This window comes from Ailuropoda melanoleuca, chromosome 11 (assembly GCF_002007445.2).
Source record: "Ailuropoda melanoleuca isolate Jingjing chromosome 11, ASM200744v2, whole genome shotgun sequence".
NCBI classification, from domain to species: domain Eukaryota; kingdom Metazoa; phylum Chordata; class Mammalia; order Carnivora; family Ursidae; genus Ailuropoda; species Ailuropoda melanoleuca.
Window position 1 is genome coordinate 97,221,409 of NC_048228.1, and position 22,920 is coordinate 97,244,328.

Below are 22,920 nucleotides of genomic sequence, written 5' to 3' on the forward strand. Positions count from 1 at the left end.
CAGTCAAAACTAGAGGCTCTGACGGCCAGGGTCACCGAGGCAGAGGAACGCGTTAGCGAATTGGAGGATGGGTTAGTAGAAGAAAAAACGAAAATAGAAGCTGGTCTTAAAAAAATCCACGCCCACGAATGTAGATTACGGGAGATTACTGACTCTATGAAACGATCCAATGTCAGAATCATCGGCATCCCTGAAGGGGTGGAGAAAAACAGAGGTCTAGAAGAGATATTTGAACAAATTGTAGCTGAAAACTTCCCTAATCTAGCAAGGGAAACAAGCATTCGTGTCCAAGAGGCAGAGAGGACCCCATCCAAGCTCAACCAGGACAAACCTACGCCACGGCATGTCATAGTGCAATTCGCAAATATTAGATCCAAGGATACAGTATTGAAAGCGGCCAGGGCAAAGAAATTTCTCACGTACCAAGGCAAAGGTATCAGGATTACGTCAGACCTGTCTACAGAGACCTGGAATGAGAGAAAGGCTTGGGGGGGCATTTTTAAAGCTCTTTCAGAGAAAAACATGCAGCCAAGGATCCTTTATCCAGCAAAGCTGTCATTCAGAATTGATGGAGAAATAAAGACGTTCCAAAATCGCCAATCATTAACCAATTTCGTAACCACGAAACCAGCCCTACAGGAGATATTAAGGGGGGCTCTATAAAGGTAAAAAGGCCCCAAGAGTGATACAGAGCAGCAAGTCACAACCGATACAAAGACTTTAAAGAGAAATGGCATCATTAAAATCATATCTGTCAATAATCTCTATCAATCTAAATGGCTTAAACTCTCCCATAAAACGCCACAGGGTTGCAGATTGGATAAAAAGACATGACCCATCCATTTGCTGTCTACAAGAGACTCATTTTGAACCCAAAGATGCATTCAGACTTAGAGTAAGGGGATGGAGTACCATCTTCCACGCAAATGGACCTCAAAAGAAAGCTGGAGTAGCAATTCTCATATCAGATAGACTGGATTTTAAACTAGAGGCCATAGAGAGAGATACAGAAGGGCACTATATTATTCTTAAAGGAAGTATTCAACAAGTGGATATGACAATTATTAATATATATGCCCCCAACAGGGGAGCAGCAAGATACACAAGCCAACTCTTAACCAAAATAAAGAGACATATAGATAAGAACACAGTAATAGTAGGGGACCTCAACACCCCACTATCAGAAATAGACAGAACACCCTGGCAAAAACTAAGCAAAGAATCAAAGGCTTTGAATGCCATACTCGACGAGTTGGACCTCATAGATATATATAGAACACTACACCCCAGAACCAAAGAATACTCATTCTATTCAAATGCCCATGGAACATTCTCAAGAATAGATCATGCTCTGGGACACAAAACAGGTCTCAGCCAATACCAAAAGATTGAAATTATCCCCTGCATATTCTCAGACCACAACGCTCTGAAATTGGAACTCAACCACAAGGAAAAACCTGGAAGAAACTCAAACACTTGGAGGCTAAGAACCATCCTGCTCAAGAATGACTCGATAAACCAGGAAATCAAAAAACAAATTAAACAATTTATGGAGACCAACGAGAATGAATACACAACGGTCCAAAACCTATGGGATACTGCAAAGGCAGTCCTAAGGGGGAAATACATAGCCATCCAAGCCTCACTCAAAAGAATAGAAAAATCTAAAATGCAGTTTCTATATTCTCACCTCAAGAAACTGGAACAGCAACAGAGGGACAGGCCTAACCCACTGACAAGGAAGGAGTTGACCAAGATTAGAGCAGAAATCAATGAATTAGAGACCAGAACCACAGTAGAGCAGATCAACAGGACTAGAAGCTGGTTCTTTGAGAGAATCCATAAAATTGATAGACCACTGGCAAAACTTGTCCAAAAACAAAGAGAAAGGACTGAGATTATTAAAATTATGACTGAAAAGGGAGAGGTCACGACCAGCACCATTGAAATTGCAAGGATTATTAGAAACTTTTATCAACAGCTATATGCCAAAAAACTAAACAATCTGGAAGAGATGGAGGCCTTCCTGGAAACCTATAAACTACCAAGACTGAAACAGGAAGAAATAGATTTCTTAAATAGGCCAATTAACTATGAAGAAATTGAGTCAGTGATAAACAACCTTCCAAATAATAAAACTCCAGGCCCAGACGGTTTTCCTGGGGAATTCTACCAAACATTCAAAGAAGAAATAATACCTATTCTCCTAAAGCTATTTCAAAAAATAGAAACAGAAGGAAAGCTACCAAACTCATTCTATGAGGCTAATATTACCTTGATCCCCAAACCAGGCAAAGACCCCCTCAAAAAGGAGAATTACAGACCGATTTCTCTAATGAATATGGATGCCAAAATCCTCAACAAGATCCTTGCTAATAGAATCCAACAGTACATTAAAAGGATTATCCATCATGACCAAGTGGGATTCATACCTGGGATGCAAGCATGGTTCAACACTCGCAAATCAATCAATGTGATACATCATATCAACAAGAAAAGACTCAAGAACCATATGATCCTCTCAATTGATGCAGAAAAAGCATTTGACAAAATACAGCATCCTTTCCTGATTAAAACCCTTCAGAGTGTAGGAATAGAGGGTACATTTCTCAATCTCATAAAAGCCATCTATGAAAAGCCTACTGCAAGCATTATTCTCAATGGGGAAAAGCTGGAAGCCTTTCCCTTAAGATCAGGAACACGACAAGGATGCCCACTCTCGCCACTATTATTCAACATAGTACTAGAAGTCCTTGCAACAGCAATCAGAAGACAAAAAGGGATCAAAGGTATCCAAATCGGCAAAGAAGAAGTCAAACTGTCTCTCTTTGCAGATGACATGATACTCTATATGGAAAACCCAAAGGAATCCACTCCCAAACTATTAGAAGTTATAGAACAATTCAGTAAGGTGGCAGGATACAAAATCAATGCCCAGAAATCAGTTGCATTTCTATACACGAATAACGAGACTGAAGAAAGAGAAATTAGGGAATCCATCCCATTTACAATAACACCAAAAACCATGCGTTACCTTGGAATTAACTTAACCAGAGACGTAAAGGACCTATATGCTAGAAACTATAGATCACTTTTGAAAGATATTGAGGAAGACATAAAAAGATGGAAAAATATTCCATGCTCATGGATTGGAAGAATTAACATAGTTAAAATGTCCATACTACCCAGAGCAATCTACACTTTCAATGCTATCCCGATCAAAATACCGAGGACATTTTTCAAAGAACTGGAACAAATAGTCCTTAAATTTGTATGGAACCAGAAAAGGCCCCGAATCTCCAAGGAACTGTTGAAAAGGAAAAACAAAGCTGGGGGCATCACAATGCCGGATTTCGAGCTGTACTACAAAGCTGTGATCACAAAGACAGCATGGTACTGGCACAAAAACAGACACATCGACCAATGGAACAGAATAGAGAACCCAGAAATGGACCCTCGGCTCTTTGGGCAACTAATCTTTGATAAAGCAGGAAAAAACATCCGGTGGAAAAAAGACAGTCTCTTCAATAAATGGTGCTGGGAAAATTGGACAGCTACATGCAAAAGAATGAAACTTGACCACTCTCTCACACCATACACAAAAATAAACTCCAAATGGATGAAAGACCTCAATGTGAGACAGGAATCCATCAAAATTCTAGAGGAGAACATAGGCAACAACTTCTATGACATCGGCCAGAGCAACCTTTTTCACGACACATCTCCAAAGGCAAGAGAAATAAAAGATAAAATGAACTTATGGGACTTTATCAGGATAAAGAGCTTCTGCACAGCCAAGGAAACAGTCAAAAAAACTAAGAGACAGCCCACGGAATGGGAGAATATATTTGCAAAGGACACCACAGATAAAGGACTGGTATCCAAGATCTACAAAGAACTTCTCAAACTCAATACACGAGAAACAAATAAACAAATCATAAAATGGGCAGAAGATATGAACAGACACTTTTCCAATGAAGACATACAAATGGCTAACAGACACATGAAAAAATGTTCAAAATCATTAGCCATCAGGGAAATTCAAATCAAAACCACACTGAGATACCACCTTACGCCAGTTAGAATGGCAAAGATAGACAAGGCAAGAAACAACAATTGTTGGAGAGGATGTGGAGAAAGGGGATCCCTCCTACATTGTTGGTGGGAATGCAAGTTGGTACAGCCACTCTGGAAAACAGTGTGGAGGTCCCTTAAAAAGTTAAAAATTGAACTACCCTATGACCCAGCCATTGCACTACTGGGTGTTTACCCCAAAGATACAGACGTAGTAAAGAGAAGGGCCATATGCACCCCAATGTTCATAGCTGCATTGTCCACAATAGCCAAATCATGGAAGGAGCCGAGATGCCCTTCAACAGATGACTGGATTAAGAAGCTGTGGTCCATATATACAATGGAATATTACTCAGCTATCAGAAAGAACGAATTCTCAACATTTGCTGCAACATGGACGGCACTGGAGGAGATAATGCTAAGTGAAATAAGTCAAGCAGAGAAAGACAATTATCATATGATTTCTCTCATCTATGGAACATAAGAACTAGGAGGATCGGTAGGGGAAGAAAGGGATAAAGAAAAGGGGGGTAATCAGAGGGGGGAATGAAACATGAGAGACTATGGACTGTGAGAGGCAAACTGAGGACTTCAGAGGGGAGGGGGTGGGGGAAGGGGATAGCCTGGTGATGGGTAGTAGGGAGGGCACGTATTGCATGGTGCACTGGGTGTTATACGCAACTAATGAAGCATCAAACTTTACATCGGAATCTGGGGATGTACTGTATGGTGATTAACACAATATAATAAAATAAAATTAAAAAAAAAAAATCTAAATGGTGTTTCCTGTGAAGGATAATGTTGTAAGCCTCATTAAAACGAATACCTCAGGTCAAATGCACTTGCTAAATATACTTGATACTGGGATTCAGGACAAAAAAAAATAAATAAATAAAAATAAAAAAAAATAATAAAAATAAAATCAGACATCGGTGCTATAAATTATGAATGTTCTAACATTATAACTATAAAAATAATTTACAAACTTAGTAAAAGATAAAGGGAAATAATATGGACACAGAATGGTCAGAATGTATTTCCTGAGTTTGTCCATATATACTCAAGTAGGAGTAAAGTCTATGTCAGATACTTGTGTGTATTTCTAGTTTGTGAATAGTGTTTAGCTTTTGTTTATTGCTTTACATTTCACTAAAAATTCTATACAAATTGACTCTGTACTTGGGGTATGAGTTTTATTAATTGTTTGATTATAAGTAAATCTTCAACATACGAAGTGTTGATAATATTCCAAGTCTTACAGAAGAAAGATTAGTGATTTAGGTAGGTTAGGTCATTTGTCCAAGATCATAAAGCTGATACGATGGGAAATCTGGGACTCCAGCCTGGATCTTAACTCTGTATCCGTGATCATCCTGTATTTATGAGAGGGCAAAACAGACTCAGATATAAAAATCAGGGAATGCTAATAGTTTTAATGAGGGGATGAGATCAGTTTCCCCAGCAGTGACTAACAAGCATTTAAATTCTGTGAAATAATTATTGTAGCATCAAATCAACTGTGTTTAAACCTCGTACAGTGTAACTGTTTTGTACATGTACTTATCCCTCAGTAATTCTTTATGACTACTTTGATATACACTTGTTGCATAAATGTAAATCAGAGAAAGAGGTGGATAAAATTAAGATAGTCTTTGGGTTTTTCTCTATTAGTGTATATTCAGACATACTGATCCAGTTTTCCTAACCCTGAGTTTTGAACCAGCCTTGGCACTATTGACATTTTGGGCTGGACAGTTCCTGTTGTGGAGTTTTGTCCCGTGCGTTGTAGAATATTTGGCAGCATCCTTGATTTTAGTAGAAACCAGTAGTTCCAATTACATGCTCATGTTTGGAGGTTACAAGACCTTGTAATAGAGACATGTTTATTAATAGAGGCACCACAATCCTTGAGTTACAGTAGAAAATATATTTGACATATGCTTACAGAAAGAAAGGAATAGTAAGACGCAGCTTAAGAAAGAGGCAGTGGGTTACATTGAAACTAATGTCTTAGGTTCTAAGAAGTAAAAAAAGCACTAAACTAAGCAAGACATAAATATCAGTATTTCTTCTTAGAACAGGATAGGATATAAATAAATAAATGGCTGTGAATTTCAGAAAGAATCTTAATGTAAAGAAAGATAAATACTAAGAACCGGTAGTTTTTACCTTGTAATTGGTCTGTGTTCTAAAAGTTCTTTTGAGAATAAATGTCTTTGGTCTCAGGGTTAAATTTTTTCTTCAAACATTTATTCAACAAATATTTGAGTGCCTTATGTGGGCCAGACACTGGGGCTAGCATAGCAAGGAAGATGACATGGTACTTTACTTCTTGGAGCTATTAAAATTTCATGGATTTATCAAATAAAAATATCAAAGATTTATTTATGTGAATTTTTCCCGTTACTTGCCTTCTCCCAGTTGGAGTTGAGGGCAGAATACTTGTCTCTTCTTACTTACCAGTGTATCACCAGCCTCTAGAAACCTGGTTCATGTGTAAATATTTGGTAAATTAATAATTGATTACTTGGGAAGAGACATTTTAAAAATTACACATGATTAATTAGAATTGTGATAAGTGCTCCAAAGGGAATAATACAGATATCATATAATACGAAGCATGAAACAATGGATCTAGTGTAGTCTAAAGCTAGATTAGTTTAGACAAAGCTTTAAATTGAGTCAGTGAGTATTTTTCTCCAGCTTTACTGAGATGTAATTGGCAAATAAAATTGTATATTTTAAAGTATACAATGTGATGATTTGAGGAATATATACTTTGTGCAATGATTACCGTAATAGAGTTAACACATCATTACCTCACATAGTTCCCTTTTTTGTGTGTATATGATGAAAAAGCTTAAAATCTACTCTTAGCAAATTTCCACTACACAACACAGTATTACTATGTTCTTGATTAGATCCCAGAGTTTATTCATCTTTTAACTGAAGGCTTGTTCTCCTTGACCAGCATCTCTCCATCTCCCCCACCTCCCAGCCCCTGGTAACCACCATTCTACTGTTTCTAGGAGTTTGACTTTTTTTTTTTTTTTTTTTTTTTTTTTTGGTTAAGTTGCCACATAAAAGTGAGATCAGATTATACAGATTTGTCTTTCTCTGTCTGACTAGTTTCATTTAGCGTGATGTCCTTTAGATTTATCCATGTTGTTGCGAAGGGCAAGGTTTCTTCCTCTGTTGTCTCTATGTACCACATCTTCTTTATCCATTCATTCATTGAAGGACACTTAGGTTGTTTCTGTGTCTTAGCTATTGTAAGTAATATGAAGTGGGGGGGGGCAGATATTTCTTCAACATAGTGATTTTGTTTCCTTCAGATTCATACCCAGAAGTGAAATTGCTGGATCATATGGAAATTCCATTTTTAATGTTTCAAGAAACCTTTATACTGGTTTCTGTAGTGGCTGCACCAATTTACATTTCCAACAATAGTGCACAAGGGTTTCCTTTACTGCACTTCCTCACCAGCGCTTGGTATCTCGTACCTTTTTGATTACAGCAGTCCTAACCAGTAGTAAGGTGATAGGTCATTGTGCTTTGATACGCATTTCCCTGATTAGTGATGTTGAGTACCTTTTCATGTACCTATTGGCCATTTGTATGTCTTCTCTGGAAGAATGTCTACTCAGTTCCTCTCCCCATTTTTAATTGGATTGTTTTTTGCTGTTCAATTGTGTGAGTTCTTTATATATTTTAGATATTAACCCCTTATCTTATGAAACTGGATTACTTGGTTTGTAAATACTTTCTGTTGGTTGTCTTTTTATTTTGTTTGTCATTTCCTTTGCTGTGCAGAAGCTTTTTAGTTTGATCTAGTCCCACATGTTTACTTTTACTTTTGTTGCCAGTGCTTTTGGTATTATATAAAAAAAAATCATTGCCAAGACTAATGTCAAGGAGTACTTTCCCTGTTTTCTTCTAGGAGTTTTATGGTTTTAGTGATTCTTAATACCAAGATTTTAAGAATTAGTAGGAGTTATTCAGACATGTTTTGGGGGTAAGACTGGGGGGTTGGAATGTATTGTAGGTTGAAGGAACAGCTTTGTGTGAATGCGGGAGGTGGGATATAATGTAGGATTTTTTAGGGCTTGAGAGTTGGCAGAGGTGGGGGAGACGGGGGGGTAGCATGGTACTGGATGGTATATTGACTTTTCGTTTATGTGTACTGAAATACTGGACATTTGTAGTGAAGAAATAATAACAACATTACAGTATTAGCAATTAAATAGAAAAAAGCTTTTAAGTGGTAATTAAAAAAATTTTTATTCTGATAACTTGAAGAAAGTCTGTTTTAAGTAATTAGAAAATGGGACTCCCATCTTCCATCTATGTACTGATGACCTCTAAGTCTATGTTTCTGCCTCTGGATGTTTTTGTTTGATTTATGCTCACATATCCAAGTGAGCATATCCAAAAATGGACTTTTTTCATATCTACCAGTTATGCAAAACAAAACCAAAACAAAACCGCTTCATGGATTTCCTGTCTCAGTGAATGTTTATTCACTCAATTTCTCAAGCCAGAATTCTTAATTCCACTCAGCCTCACCTTAAAATAATTAAGCTATGTCACCATTTAATTATTATTTTCACTTAATTGTATTATGTCACTCAGAACTGTCATCTTTCTCTTAGGTAAACTTCTGCCTAAACTTAGGTTTTTGTTTTTTTCTCTGCTGTATTTCTGCACGTTTTCTAGCCATGTATTTTTATTCTTTTCCCATTTAGTCTGTATGCCACCTGCCTCTTGAGTGATCTTTTCTGAATGTAAAGCTAATCCTGTGTCTTGACTACTTAAACACCTAGCATGGCTTATTCTGACTTTCAAGGTAAAAATTAACTACTTGGCAAAATGCACTAGGCCTTTCAGGATCCACGTTATGTTCATCTCTCCAGCCTTTTATATTTGCCTTTTCTTCACATCATTCTTTATTTTTCCCATAGTTTTTCAATTTCTAGGCATGGTTGTTTAAATTTAAATTAATTAAAACTAAATAAAAATTTTAAATCTGTTCCTCAACTCCTGTATTGGACAGCACAGATATAGAACATCGCTATCATTATGTAACAGTTCTATTGGATAGTGCTGTTCTTGAGTACGTTAAGCTCTCTATTCCCCATATCTTTATGTACGCTAATCTCCTTTTCTATATGTGTAATGTGCCCTTCCTCGTTTTGCCAACTAACTCTCTTTTTCTATTAAGACTCAGTTTGGGTGTCACCCATTTCTGGAAAACCTTAGCTGACACCATCTTTTTCTATCTCCTCCAATGCCAAAGTCTGAATTCTTGCCTTTTGCCTTAATGTCTATTGTATTTAAATCCATGAATCAGAGTTTAGTTGCAAGATTCTAGCAGATAGAAAGTATTGAAATTTTCGGTAAACTATAGTTTTACTCAGGATAGCTTTATGTTGAGTGTAGTGCGTGGATTTACTACCATGGAAGTACAGATACACTTAAATGGATTTATCATCTGAGTACTGGCTAAAGAAGCATTTCGTTAAATAATTGTGACCTTAGGAAAAGACAGTTTGTATGTTATATAGGTTGAAGTTATTAGACTTGTTACATTTAATAAGATTTAAAACATAGAATAGAATCTAGCAACTCTAGAATCTGTCTAAAGGTAGTTACAGATAGAAAGCATTATAATCAGGTGTGTTTTCATTACAAAAATATAGTATTAGGTTTGTAGCCTTGAAGCTAACTTTAATAATAGTATTATGATAAGCAGAGTGGGGAATGAAGAAATCACGAGCATAGTACCTGTCCTCAAGTTTATAATATGGTTACTTATCAGCAAGTTTTACCTCTGTTCTATTTGTTACCCACTACTTCCTGTATCTCACGATCTCTTGGTATATTTCACTTCCGTAATCTTAGGGTTTTTGTTGTTTTTTTTAAAGTAGCTTCTCTGTGTATACTCTGTATCATGCTTTTGCTTTCAAATCATTATTCTATCCCATAGAGAAGGCTCTTTATCTTTGAGGATCATGGGATTTTTGGTATATCATGAACATGTGGGAAGCTAAGTTACCTTTCCACATCACTGATGACTTTGACATCTAATTCTTAGTCTTCCATCTTTACTTTAAACCCTGACATCATTTGTGGTTGACTTTATTGTTCTTAAGTATAACCCATTAAACTGTGTAACCTCACAGTTCATTTAATTCTCAGTAACGACCTTCACCTTTCTCTGCTTTAAACCTCTTACGCTATTTTTTAAAAATTTAGTTAGGTTTATTAAAATATAACTTACAGAGAACAATTTTATGAATTTTGATACACAAGCAGTTGGGTGACCAGCTCTTCAACAATCAAAATATAGAGCAGTTCTGTCAACGCAGAAGTTCTTTTTTTTAAAGATTGATTGATTGATTGATTGATTGATTTTAGAGAAGGAGCATAAGCAGGAAGGGCAGAGAAAGGGGGAGAGAAAATTTCAAGCAGACTCTACTCTGTGCTGAATGGGGAGGCCGATGTGGGGCTTGATCTTACAACCCTGACTATGCCACTCATGCGCCCCATCCCCAGAAGTTTTTTTGTGCCTCTTGGTAGTCATCTCCTTACCTATACTCTGGCACTGTCAACCATTGGTCTGCTTTTTGACCCTACTGTTTTACTTTTTTTCCAGAGTGTTATATAAATGGACTCACAGTATGTACTTTTGAGTCTGGCTTCCTTCACTTAACAATAGGCGTTTCAGATATAGCCATATTGTTGCATGTGTCAGTAGGTTGTTCCTTTTGCTGAGTAGTATTTCATTGTACCATGGTTTATCCATTCAACAGTTGAAGAACATTGGGTTGTTTCCAGGGTTGGTAATTGTGAATGAAGCCCCATGAACACTTGTGTACAGGTTTTTATGTAAATGTAGTTTTTGTTACTTTTGGGTAAATGTCTAGTAGTGGGATTGTGGATCATGTGGTAGTATATGTTTAACTTACTAGAAATTGTCAAACTGTTTTCTAAAATTGTGCCATTTTGCATTCCTGCCAGCAATTTATGAGAAATCTAGTTGCTGTACATCCTTACCAGCATGTGGTATTAGTTTCTTTTTAGCCATTCTAATTGGTGTGTAGTGATCTTTTATTGTCATTTTGATTTGCATGTCAATGATAAATGATGATGGGTACTTCTTCATGTGCTTATTTGCCATCCATATGTCTTTGGCTATCCTGTTTAAATCTTCTATCCTGTTTTAAAAAAAATTAAGTGTTTTCTTACTATGTTTTGAGAGTTCTTTATTTAGTCTAGATACTAGTCTGTTTTCAGTTAGGTGATTTGCAAAAATTTTATTTGTGCTATTAACCAGCATCACTACTATTTTTACTTTAGGTAGTTGATCATCTTTTAGAATTATTGGAAATGGGAAAATTATCTTTTATATTACCTTTATCTTAACAATTTTTGAGGAATCTTCTTTTTTTTTTTTTTTGGTATAGCTCCAAGGGTCTGTATTTCTTCTGCTTGAATAATTTCATTTAATATTTCTTGTATTGCGGGTCTTCTGATAATTTTCTCAGTGGTTGTTTTTTTTTTTTTTTTTGAGGGGGGAGTCTGAAATGTCTTTATTTCACCTTCATTTTTGAAAGATATTTTTACTGAGTATAGAATTCTGGGTTGATAGTTTCTTTTAGTACTTAAAAATGTCACTCCATTGTCTTCTGGCTTGCACAGTTTTGGATGGGAAATGTGCTATAATTCTTAACCTTGTTCTTGTGTATGTAATTTAGAGTATTACCAGTCCTGTTGAACATTAACTGGAGGCCTTAACCAAAGCAATAGAATTAGGGGTGAAGAAAAGCACAATGATTTGAAAAAGGAATTATATTTGTGGCTTTCCACATGTATTTGTATGGAAAAATGTAAGAGAGACAATAGATATATTATTAAAATGGGTAGAGGAGTTTAGCAAGTTTACTAGTTATATGTTGTCATATCCATTGGGTATACCAAAAAGAAATTTTTATTTTAAATTAAAATTTTTGGTCTCCATGAAAACCATAAGGTAAGTAAGAATAATGTCAACAGGGGCGCCTGGGTGGCACAGCGGTTAAGCGTCTGCCTTCGGCTCAGGGCGTGATCCCGGTGTTCTGGGATCGAGCCCCACATCAGGCTCCTCTGCTATGAGCCTGCTTCTTCCTCTCCCACTCCCCCTGCTTGTGTTCCCTCTCTCGCTGGCTGTCTCTCTCTCTGTCAAATAAATAAATAAAAAAATCTTTAAAAAAAAAGAATAATGTCAACAAATTATATGTTACAGTTTTTTAAGAAAATAATTAAATGTTATTAAGAATATTTTTTAAAACCCTTGTAATGCTTAACAACCATTGTGGTATTTGCTTATTAGTAGACAGACAGATTAGTGGAGAGCCTAAAAACAGATCCACAAATAAAAGTTGATAAACTAGACTTAATCAAAGTTACAAACCTTTGTGCTTCAAAAGATGACATCAAAAAAGTGGAAAGAGCCCACAGAGTGGAGAAAATATTTGCAGATAAATTATGTGTCTGATAAATGACCTTTTTCCATAAGAACTTCAACAACTCAATAATGAAAAGACAAGTAACCCAGTTATAATGTAAGCAAAGGCTTTGAGTAGACTTTTTTTACTGAAGAACATATACAAATTACCAATAAGCATATAAAAAGTTCAACGTTATTAGTCACGGGGAAAATGAGATCCCACTTCATACTTACTAGAGTGGCTATAATCAAAAAGACAAGTGTTGGTAAGAATGTAGAGAAATCACTTGTGGGAGTATAAAATGGTCCCGCTACTTTGGAAGACAGTTTGGTAATTTCTTTCTTTTCTTTTTTTCATTTTGGTAATTTCTTAAAATGTTAAACATAAAATTATCATATGACCTAGCAATTCCAATTCTATTTCTGTATACCAACCCAGTAGAAATGAAAATATGTGTTTACACTTTGGACACAAATGTTCATAGCAGCATTATTGACAGTGGCCAAAAAGTGGAAACAACTCAAAGTTCTATCAGCTGATAAATGGATATACAATTGTAGTGAAATACTAATATATGCTACAACATCGATGAATCTGAAAGACATTATACTCAATGAAAGAAACCAGACACACAAAAAAGCACATATTACATGACTTTGTTTATATGAAATATCCAGAAAAGGCAAATCTGTAGAGACAAAAAGTGGATTAATAGGTACTTAGGGCTGGAGTAGGAAGGAGGTGACTCTTAAGTGGGTACAATATTTCTTTTGGAGGTGATGGAATGTTCTAAAATTAGATTGTGGTGATGATTATACAGCTCTATATTAAAATCACCAAATTGTATATTTACAATGAATAAATTTTATGGTGGTAAATTATATCTCAATAAAGCCATTAATGAAAAAAATATAGACTTATGTTTTGGGACTTCAGGGACATAAAAGTAGCCTTACTAATCATTTGAGGTATTTTTATTTATTTCTTTTTAAATTTTATTTTATTTATTTTTTTTAAAAGATTTTATTTATTTATTCGACAGAGATAGAGACAGCCAGCGAGAGAGGGAACACAAGCAGGGGGAGTGGGAGAGGAAGAAGCAGGCTCATAGCGGAAGAGCCTGATGTGGGGATTGATCCCAGAACGCCGGAATCACGCCCTGAGCCGAAGGCAGACGCTTAACCGCTGTGCCACCCAGGCGCCCCTGTTTTTAAATTTTATTTTAAAAAAAATTTTTAGAGAGCCTGAGTGGAAGGAGGGGCAGAGGGAGAGGGAGTGAAAGAATCTTAAGCAGACCCCATGCTGAGCATGGAGCCTGATGTGGGACTTGATCCTAGGACCCTGAGATCATGATCTGAGCTGAAATCAAGAGTCGGACACTTAACGGACTGAGCCACCCAGGTGCCCCTCATTTGAGATAGTGTAATGTTTGGGATACAGTTGGGGTTCTATATTAGATTCTTGCTAGAAAATGAATTCTGATGGATTTAAGAACTACATATATAAAGCAAAACTTCAGAATTTTATACATACACATGTAAAATAATTGTCAAATAAATTTTTTATCCAAGAAAAAATTTGCGGGCCATAAAACAAGATACAAAAAAAAAAAGTATGCTATATTAAAATAAAACAAACTTCGGTGTGATAGAATGAAATGAAAAGTCAAGCCATAGTTGGGGGATGGATACAGTTCACGAAATTGACAATTATCATCAGAATGCATAAAACTGTGACTGAATTTTTAAAAGGCCAACAATCATTTGAAAAGTGGCAAAAGGGCAATTGGAACATAGAACATTTCAAAATATGCTAAACCTCAGTAATAACTAAGAAACTGCAAATTAAAATGATAAATGATTTTATTTTAATGTGTTTGACAAGTATAAATTCTGATAATACCAAGTTTGGGTTATTTGGGGGAAAATAGGAACTCTTAGACATTGCTGATAGACTTATAAAATAATCATATAATGCAATATCTGGTAAAGTTGAAAATGTACATTCCTTAGGACCGTGTAATTCCGCTTATAGATTTCTGTCCAGAAGAAACTAACACTTGGACAGGATGGCACATTTATCAAGAATTTTAATACACCATTGTTCATAATAACAAAAAAGTGAAAAGTCACACAGCTCTCAATAGAGAAATGGATAAACTGCATGTATTTATATAAATGAACTCTATATTATAGTCAAACTGAATGCACAAGGAATTTTGGTCTTTTGGTAAGGTTGATCTCAGTTATGTAGATAAATCTTTCCGCTGAAAGCAGTGAAAAAAATGTTAGATTTAAAAAAAAATTAGAGCTGAAAAGACAGTTGGGAATACCTAGGCTAATGTTAGAGGTAAGTAGAAAGTAAAAGGCAAAAGCTGCTTAAACTTGAAGTCCTTTGTTAATATTGTTTATTTGTGTTTTCCTGGCTAACTAGGCAAAAGGATCAAAATTCAAGCCTTAGGGCTTGTCCAAGGGAGACATTCTTATAGGAGATCTTCTGCAAACTAAGCCAGACTTCAAAAGGCCATGCCTTCAGGGTAAAAGCAACCAGATCTAAAATCATCCTTCCTCTTTGCAGTTCCAAAACGTTGCCTGATGAGCAGAGCAGGAAAAGGAAGAAGTAAAAGGAGAGAAATATCTGAGTTGAATTTGTCACAGACTGGCCTTCTAGCAGATCTGTATCCTGACAATCAAGGAACTTCAGGCTGTAATATTGGTTTGAAGTGTTACTATGGTCTGAATTTTTGTGTTCCCCTAAAATAACTGTTGAAAATTTAATGCTCAAAGCAATGATATTAGGAGGTGGGACCTTCTAGATGTGATTAGATCATGAGGGTGCAGCTTTCATGGGATCGGGATTAGTGGGATTAGTACCCTTTTAAAGGTGACCCCAGAGAGCTAGCTCACCCTTTTCCACTATGTGAGGACACATAGAGAGTTTGGCATTCTGTAACCCAGATGAGAGCCTTCACCAGAATCTGACCATGCTGGCACTCTGATCTTTGATTTATAGCCTCCAGAACTGTGAGAAATAAATGTTTGCTGTTTATAAGCTACTCAGTTTCTGTTATTTTGTTATAACCACCTGAATGGACTAAGAAGCATGTATTAGTTTCCTACTGTTGTAAAAAATTAACCCAGATTTAGTGGCTTAAGGTAACACTAACTTCTTATAATTCTGAGGGTCAGAAGTCTGAAGTGGGCCTCACTGGGCTAAAATCAAGTTGTTGGCAGTGCTGTACTCCTTTATGAAAGGGTCAGGGCAGCATACATTTTCTTCTGTTTTCCAACTTTTAGAGGTTGCCAGCACTCTGTGGCTTGTGGCTCCTTTCTGTCTTCAAAGCCAGCATTGACCAGTTGAGTCTTTCTAATGATGCCATCTCATTCTGACTCTTCTGCCTTTCTCTTCCCATTTTAAAGATTTTTGTGATTATAGTGGGTCCACCAGTATGATCTTATTATAATATCAACTAATTAGCAACCTTAAACCCACCTGTATCTTTAATGCCTTCTTGCCATGTAACATAATTTATTCATGGGTAGTGGCTATTGGAACATGAACATTTCTGTGAGGCCATTCATTCTCTCTACCACAAGATGGTTTCTAACTGATGGTGCCTTTAGGCGCCTTCTGGAAGCAAACAGTGAGCATCTTTGGAGGAGGGTACATCCATTCTAGGCCTTGGAATTTTTAATCTTTTGAGGACAGAACCCAGTAAGTACTGAATTAAGTGCACAAAGAAACAGGCAAGATGAGCAAGAACCGTGAGACATCAGAACACCCTTATACACAATAAGATATTGTGATGATCAGATCCTGATTTTTAAAATGGTCATGCTTCCCATATTTGAAAAAATGACAGACCTAAATATTTGCAAGGAATGGGGAGCTATAAAAAAAGATGTTAGATATTTGAAAAAGAACATAATAAAATTTATATAAATTAAACTAACAAGTCAGCAGATGAACTTCCAACTCTAACCATGAAGAAATAAGAGGGTTTGGATTTATCATCTGGTGTAGACAGCTCGGAAACTGGAGTGTATATTTAAAAGAAATTTGTTTCAGCATTGGAAAACAGGTAGCATAAGACTGTAGTCCCTGAGAAAAATGAAATTAATGATAGAGGCTCTATGATCACTCCACCATTTTGCTTGGAGGTCGTTTCTAGACTATAGCACAGGCAAGATGATCCCAAAAAGAGCCCAGTAGTCTCACTGACTTGAGACGACAGAGATCAGCATTCAGAGTATTTTAAGTAGCTAGAATTTGTGGGGGCACAGTGCCAGAAAAGTGGGAGTTCATAGAAAAAGATCTCAAGAAACCAGCACATGTTACCCTTGAATCTTTGGAAACCAGTTAATGCATATGTAGGACAGACATCCACAAGAGCTGATAAATAACACTTTTAGGAAAGAATGATACCAGTGAGCTGTAATCTGAACAGTTGCTAGAACTCTCACAGGGCTGGGAGTCATTCAGGTTCCCACCAACCAGAGTAAGAGCAATCATGGAATTACAAGAGTTATTCAGTGGAGATCCATGAAAGCTAAACATAGTAGTGGGAAGATTTTTGTGCTTTTGTTCTAGAAACCTTTTTCTAAAAGCCCCGAAATGATCTTCAAGTATTTTTAACTTTTTGAATAAACAAAGTATGACACTCTTTAAAAGAAAAAAAAATCCAGCCCTCACAGTGTAAAATTCATAATGTTTGGCATCCACATAAAATTACTAAATGTGCAAAAACAGGAAAATGTATCTCATCATCAGGAGAAATATCAGTTAATAGAATTAAACTAGAAATAATAGATAATGAAATTGGCAGATAAGGATGTTAAAACTGCTGTTAAAATTTTCTCAGTGTACTCAAGGACCAAGGGATAACATAAACATAATGAAGAGGGAAATGGAGAATGTAAAAAGGAAATGGTTCAACAAATAGTGCTGGATCAAGTTAATGTCAATATAGAACAAAAGAACGTCAACCCTATCACATCATTCACAAAGAATAATCAAAATGGACTGTAGACCTAAATGTCAAACTTCAATATCTAAAACTTTTAAGAGAAAACCTTTGTAGCCCTGTAGCAGTGCTAAAAATCTAGAGGAATAGATAATAAACTAATGGTGGCAATAAAATAGAAAATTAAAAATTCTTATTTAACCTAAAAGAATATTGTGGGAGGTGAGAATGGGAGGAAGGAACATATAATAGATGTGACAGATCGAAAACAGGTAACAAGATGGGAGATATAAACCCAGCTGTATTGATAATTAAATATTAATGGTCCAAACATTTCAATTAAAAAGTAGAGATTTACAAACTGAATAAAAATGGAAGATTCAGCTGTGTTTTGTCCACAAGAAACTCAATGTAGGTATACAGACCTGGGTTAAAAGTTAGAGGATGAAAAAGAGGTAACAAAAATGCCAATCATAAGAAAGTTGGTGTGGCTGATACAACATCAGACACAGTGGACTTTTAGGAATAGGGCTTTAAAACAGAGTAAAAAGGAAAAAAAAAATTTTTAAAGATTTTATTTATTTATTTGACAGAGGGAGAGACAGCCAGTGAGAGAGGGAACACAAGCAGGGGGAGTGGGAGAGGAAGAAGCAGGCTCCCAGCGGAGAAGCCTGACGTGGGGCTCGATCCCAGAACCCCGGGATCACGCCCTGAGCCGAAGGCAGACGCTTAACGACTGCACCACCCAGGCGCCCCCAAGTGGAAAATTTTTTAATGATGATGAGATCAAGTCACAAAGGAGACCTAATAAAAAATATATGCACCTAATACCAGAGCTTCCAAATAAATGAAACAAAAGCTGACAGAACCTAAAGGAGAAAGATCTAAAATGTAGAATACTTAAAAAAGCAAAGGATTACAGAAGACGTAAAGAACACTATCAGTCAGCTAGGCCTAACTGACATTTATGGTACAATCTACCCAGTAGCTGCAGATACACATTCTTTTCAAGTGTACGTGGAATATTCACCAACATACATCATATGCTACTTGTAAATAAAATCTCAGTAAATTTAAAATGATTGTAATCTTACAAAATATATTTTGTGATCACAGGGATTCAGTCAGATTTAGTAACAAAGATTTCTGGAAAATGACCAAATATTTGGAAATTAACACATTTATAGCCTGTGTGTAAGAGAAGACATCATAAGGGAAATTGCAAACATTTTGAACTGAATGAAAGTGGAAAGATAGTTTATCAGAATTTATGAGATGGAGCTAAAGTGAATACAGAGAAACTTATGGTTTAATGCTTTTATTAGAAAAGGATGATGGATAAAATCAATGATCTAAGTTTCTACCTGGAAAACTTAGAAAAATATGTGCAAATGAAACAAAAATTAGAAGGAAAAATGTAATGAAGGTAGGGCAGAAGCCAAAATCACAGAAATGGATGGACAGTTAAGAAAATCATTGAAACCTTATAAGTGATATTTTGCAAAGATCAATAAAATTGCTAAAATTTTGGCTGGACCGATCATTGAAAAAGGAGAGGAGATACTTAAACCAGTAATAGGAACGAAAGGGGGCTGTCACTACAGATTCTACAGACATTAAAGGGTAACAAAATCGAACAACTTTATGCAAATAAATACTATAAGATATGAGTGGCCAAAAGTGACTCAGTTAAAAATTAGTAACCTGAATATTTTATATTGATTTTAAAAACCCAATTCAGAGGCGCCTGGGTGGCTCAGTCGTTAAGCGTCTGTCTTTGGCTCAGGTCATGATCCCAGTGTCCTGGAATTGAGCCCTGCATCATGGGGCTCCCTGCTCAGCAGGAAACCTGCTTCTCCCTCTCACTCCCCCTGCTGGTGTTCCCTCTCTCGCTGTGTCTCTCTCTGTCCAATAAATAAATAAAATCTTAAAAAAACCCAATTCATAATTTAAAACCTTAACATAAAGAAAACTCCAGGTCTGGTTTATAGTTAATGAATAAATATTAAAATACACAAACTCAGAAAATAGAGAAGAATAGCTCACTTCTCAATTTGCTTTATGAGGCCAGCTGTTACAATAACAAAATAGAGACATTTCAATGGAGAGGATGCCAACAGTCCTTAGTCATCAAGGAATTGGAAATTACAACCGCTATGAGATACCCATACACATTCATTAGAGTGCTGAAGTTAAAAAGATTGACAGTATTAATATGTTGATAAGGCTCTGGTGCAACCGATCTCTTGCATATTACTGGTGAGAATGTAAAAGACTATAGCTATTTTGCCTGGGTGGCACAGTTGTTAAGCGTCTGCCTTCGGCTCAGGGCTTGATCCCAGCCTTCTGGGATCAAGCCCCACATCAGGCTCCTCCACTGGGAGCCTGCTTCTCCCTCTCCCATTCTGCCTGCTTGTGTTCCCTCTCTTGCTGGCTGTCTCTGTCAAGTAAATGAATAAAATCTTTAAAAAAAAAAATTTTAACAACAAACCAAAACAACTCTACCACTAAACCCAGCAATAGCACTCTTAGATATTTATTAAAGAGAAGCAATAACATATTTATAAAGACTTATACATGCATGTACATATCAGCTTTATTTATAATATCCACACATTCTAAACAGCCCAAATGTCCATCAACATGAGAATTGATAAACAATTTGTCATATATCCATATAAGGGAATACATCTCCACAATTAAAAGGAAAGTACTACTGATACGTGTAACAACATGAATGCATCTCACAGTTTGCTGATTAAAGAAGCGAGACACAAAAGAGTGTATGTTTTGTGATTCCATTTAGATGAAGCTCTAGAAAAGACAAGTCTGGTTTATAATGACAGAAAATAGCGTTTTTCTTGGGACTTTGGGTTGTCATGCAGTTTACTCAAAATGGCACAAGGGTGCCATTTGAGCTGATGGAAATCATTCTGTCTTGATTGTGTTCTTGATTAAATGAAAGTATGCATTTGTCAAAATTATTGAAATTTTATTTTTAAAATGCGTACATGGTATTGTATGAAAATTATATCTCTTTAAAGTTGACTTTAAAAAATCAGAGGATGACAGGACGCCTGGGTGGCTCAGTTGGTTAAGTGTCTGCCTTTGGCTCAGGTAATGATCCCAGCCAGGGTCCTGGGATCAAGTTCTGCATCGGGCTCCCTGCTCAGCTGGGAGCATGCTTCTCCCTCTGCCTACTGTTTTCTCCTACTTGTGCTTGCTCGCTCTCTCTCTTTCTGACAAATGAATAAATAAAATCTTAAAAAAAAAATAGAGGATGTATTTGTCAGCTGATTGTACAATAAAGGGAATTTGTGAAAGGAATATATAGAGAGTAGAAGAAATTAACCACAATGCAGTTAAAAGAGAAAGAGATGTAGAATACAGAAGAGAGTAACATAGACTATATAGTGAGGACGACTTAGACACTTTTATTCAGAGTTTTATGAAGGGTGTTATCAGCAACAGATGCTCAGTAAAGGCATTACTTTACGCAGAAGGGAAAGTATTCCAAGGTGGGTGCTCTGAGGTATGATAAGTAATGAAGAGCAAAGACAGTGGTAAATATGTGTCTAAACATAATAGAACATAATGCTTAGTAAAGTACACAGAACAGTAGCATAAATAGGAGGAGGTCTGAGTCCTGCAATGGTGGGTAAAGATTTTGATTAACTTTAGACGTATATCTTAATTTTAGGGCTAACCTCAGAAAGCATAGAAATAAAGGACATAATTTTCATACTGATAGGGAAGAACAAATGGAATGAAAAATAGTCAATTCCAAAATTTGCAAGAAAGGAGAGAAACACAAATAGGATAAAAGTAGATAAAAAATGTAAACCCAAACAGGGACACCTGGGTGGCTCAGTCAGTTAAGTGGCTGCCTTCGGCTCAGGTCATGATCCCAGGGTCCTGGGACTGAGTCACACACTGGTCTCCCTGCTCAGCAGAGAGCCTGCCTCTCCTTCTGCCTGCCGCTCCCCCTCCTTGCGTGTGTCCGCTTGCTCTCTCTTTCTGACAAATTAATAAATACAAATCTTAAAAACAAATATATTGGTAACTTTTAAATTTAAGTTACTAAACTCTGACAAAATATCAGTGTTATTTTATTTGTCAGAGTGTTTTTAAAAGATATCCCACATTAACAATGCAGAAAAATTATAAAGAAATAATTAAAGAAGACATATCATAGAAACAATAACAAAAATGTTTTATAGCTGTATAATATTAGACCATATAGTATAAAGAAAAATCATTGCTAGAAATAAAATAGGTCACTTCTTAATTGGATAACGTTCTGCTCACGAGAAACCTATAACAATTACAAAATTATAAATAATAATATAGCCTCAAAAATACATAAAGCAGAAGTTCAAAGAAATAGAGAAAAATACATAAAGCAGAAGTTCAAAGAAATAGAGAAAGTCACAGTTTTATCAAAGATTTTAGATACTTTTCTCAACAATTGGTAGAAAAGATGTTAAATAACAAAAATGAATAAGGATAATTTAAAGAGCACAGGTAATATGTTAACCTAATGAACAAATATGGAATGCTGTATCCAGCAGTTTTAGAGTGCATGTTCTTTTCAAGTATATGCAGAGAATTTTCAGAAGTTGTCTATATCAACCATAAAAACAATCTCAGGAAATTTCGAAGGCTTGAAGTTATATTGGGCATTTTCTTCAGATCAGTTAAAAAATAGGCTTCCAAAAACCATGAATCCCAAAAGGAGTCATAATGGAAATTGGGAAATAATTTAACCAAATAATGAGAAAATACTATGTATCAAAAGTTGTAGAATATAGCTTAACGGAGTATTTAGATGGAAATTGATAGCTTTAAATACATAAGTTAGGAAAGAAGAACAGTTGATAGCTAATGAGATAAACATCCATTTCAAAAAGGAAAAATAAGAGCTAAATAAACTCAAAATAGAGAACATGAAGAAATAAAGGCAGGAGCAGAAATTAATGGATAAAAAAACATACATGCAAAAAAGAAGATCAAGGAATCAAAGCATTCTTTTTACATTAAAAAAATTGAAAACTTTTAATGAGCTTTATTAAGAAAAAAGAGAAAGTATAAATAACCAAAGTAAGGAATGAAAAGTGAAAAGGACACGACTGCTGATGATGTTGACATTAGGTAGATAAAAGAATTAAATGAAACATTTTATGCAAATAGAGAAATATAGTTGAAATTGACAGCTAACATAAGAAATAGAATACCTGAGTAGTCCTATGACAGTTAAATAAATTTGGTAATAAGCCTGTTTAGAAAGACTTGATTTCCAGGTGGCATCCCTGGCATATTCTACCAAATATTAAAGCAAGACACCTTCATTTTTTCATTTTTCCCAGATGGTAAAGGAAAAGAACATTACCATTC

General features: G+C 35.9%; 1 protein-coding gene across 17 annotated transcripts in view; it reads left to right on the forward strand.

Moving 5' to 3' along the window:
- Positions 1–22,920, forward strand: part of LCORL (ligand dependent nuclear receptor corepressor like) — a 178,404-nt gene that overhangs the window by 23,462 nt on the left and 132,022 nt on the right. The window contains exon 1 of one of the 17 annotated variants that reach the window (XM_034672040.1): positions 13,889–15,269. The exons of 15 other annotated variants lie outside the window; for them this stretch is intronic. In XM_034672040.1, the coding sequence (XP_034527931.1) occupies positions 15,158–15,269 (112 nt within the window). In that variant the 5' untranslated portion in view covers positions 13,889–15,157. Of the gene's footprint in view, positions 1–13,888; positions 15,270–22,920 lie in introns of those variants that run through there. One more of the 17 variants, XM_034672047.1, reaches the window with a different exon arrangement.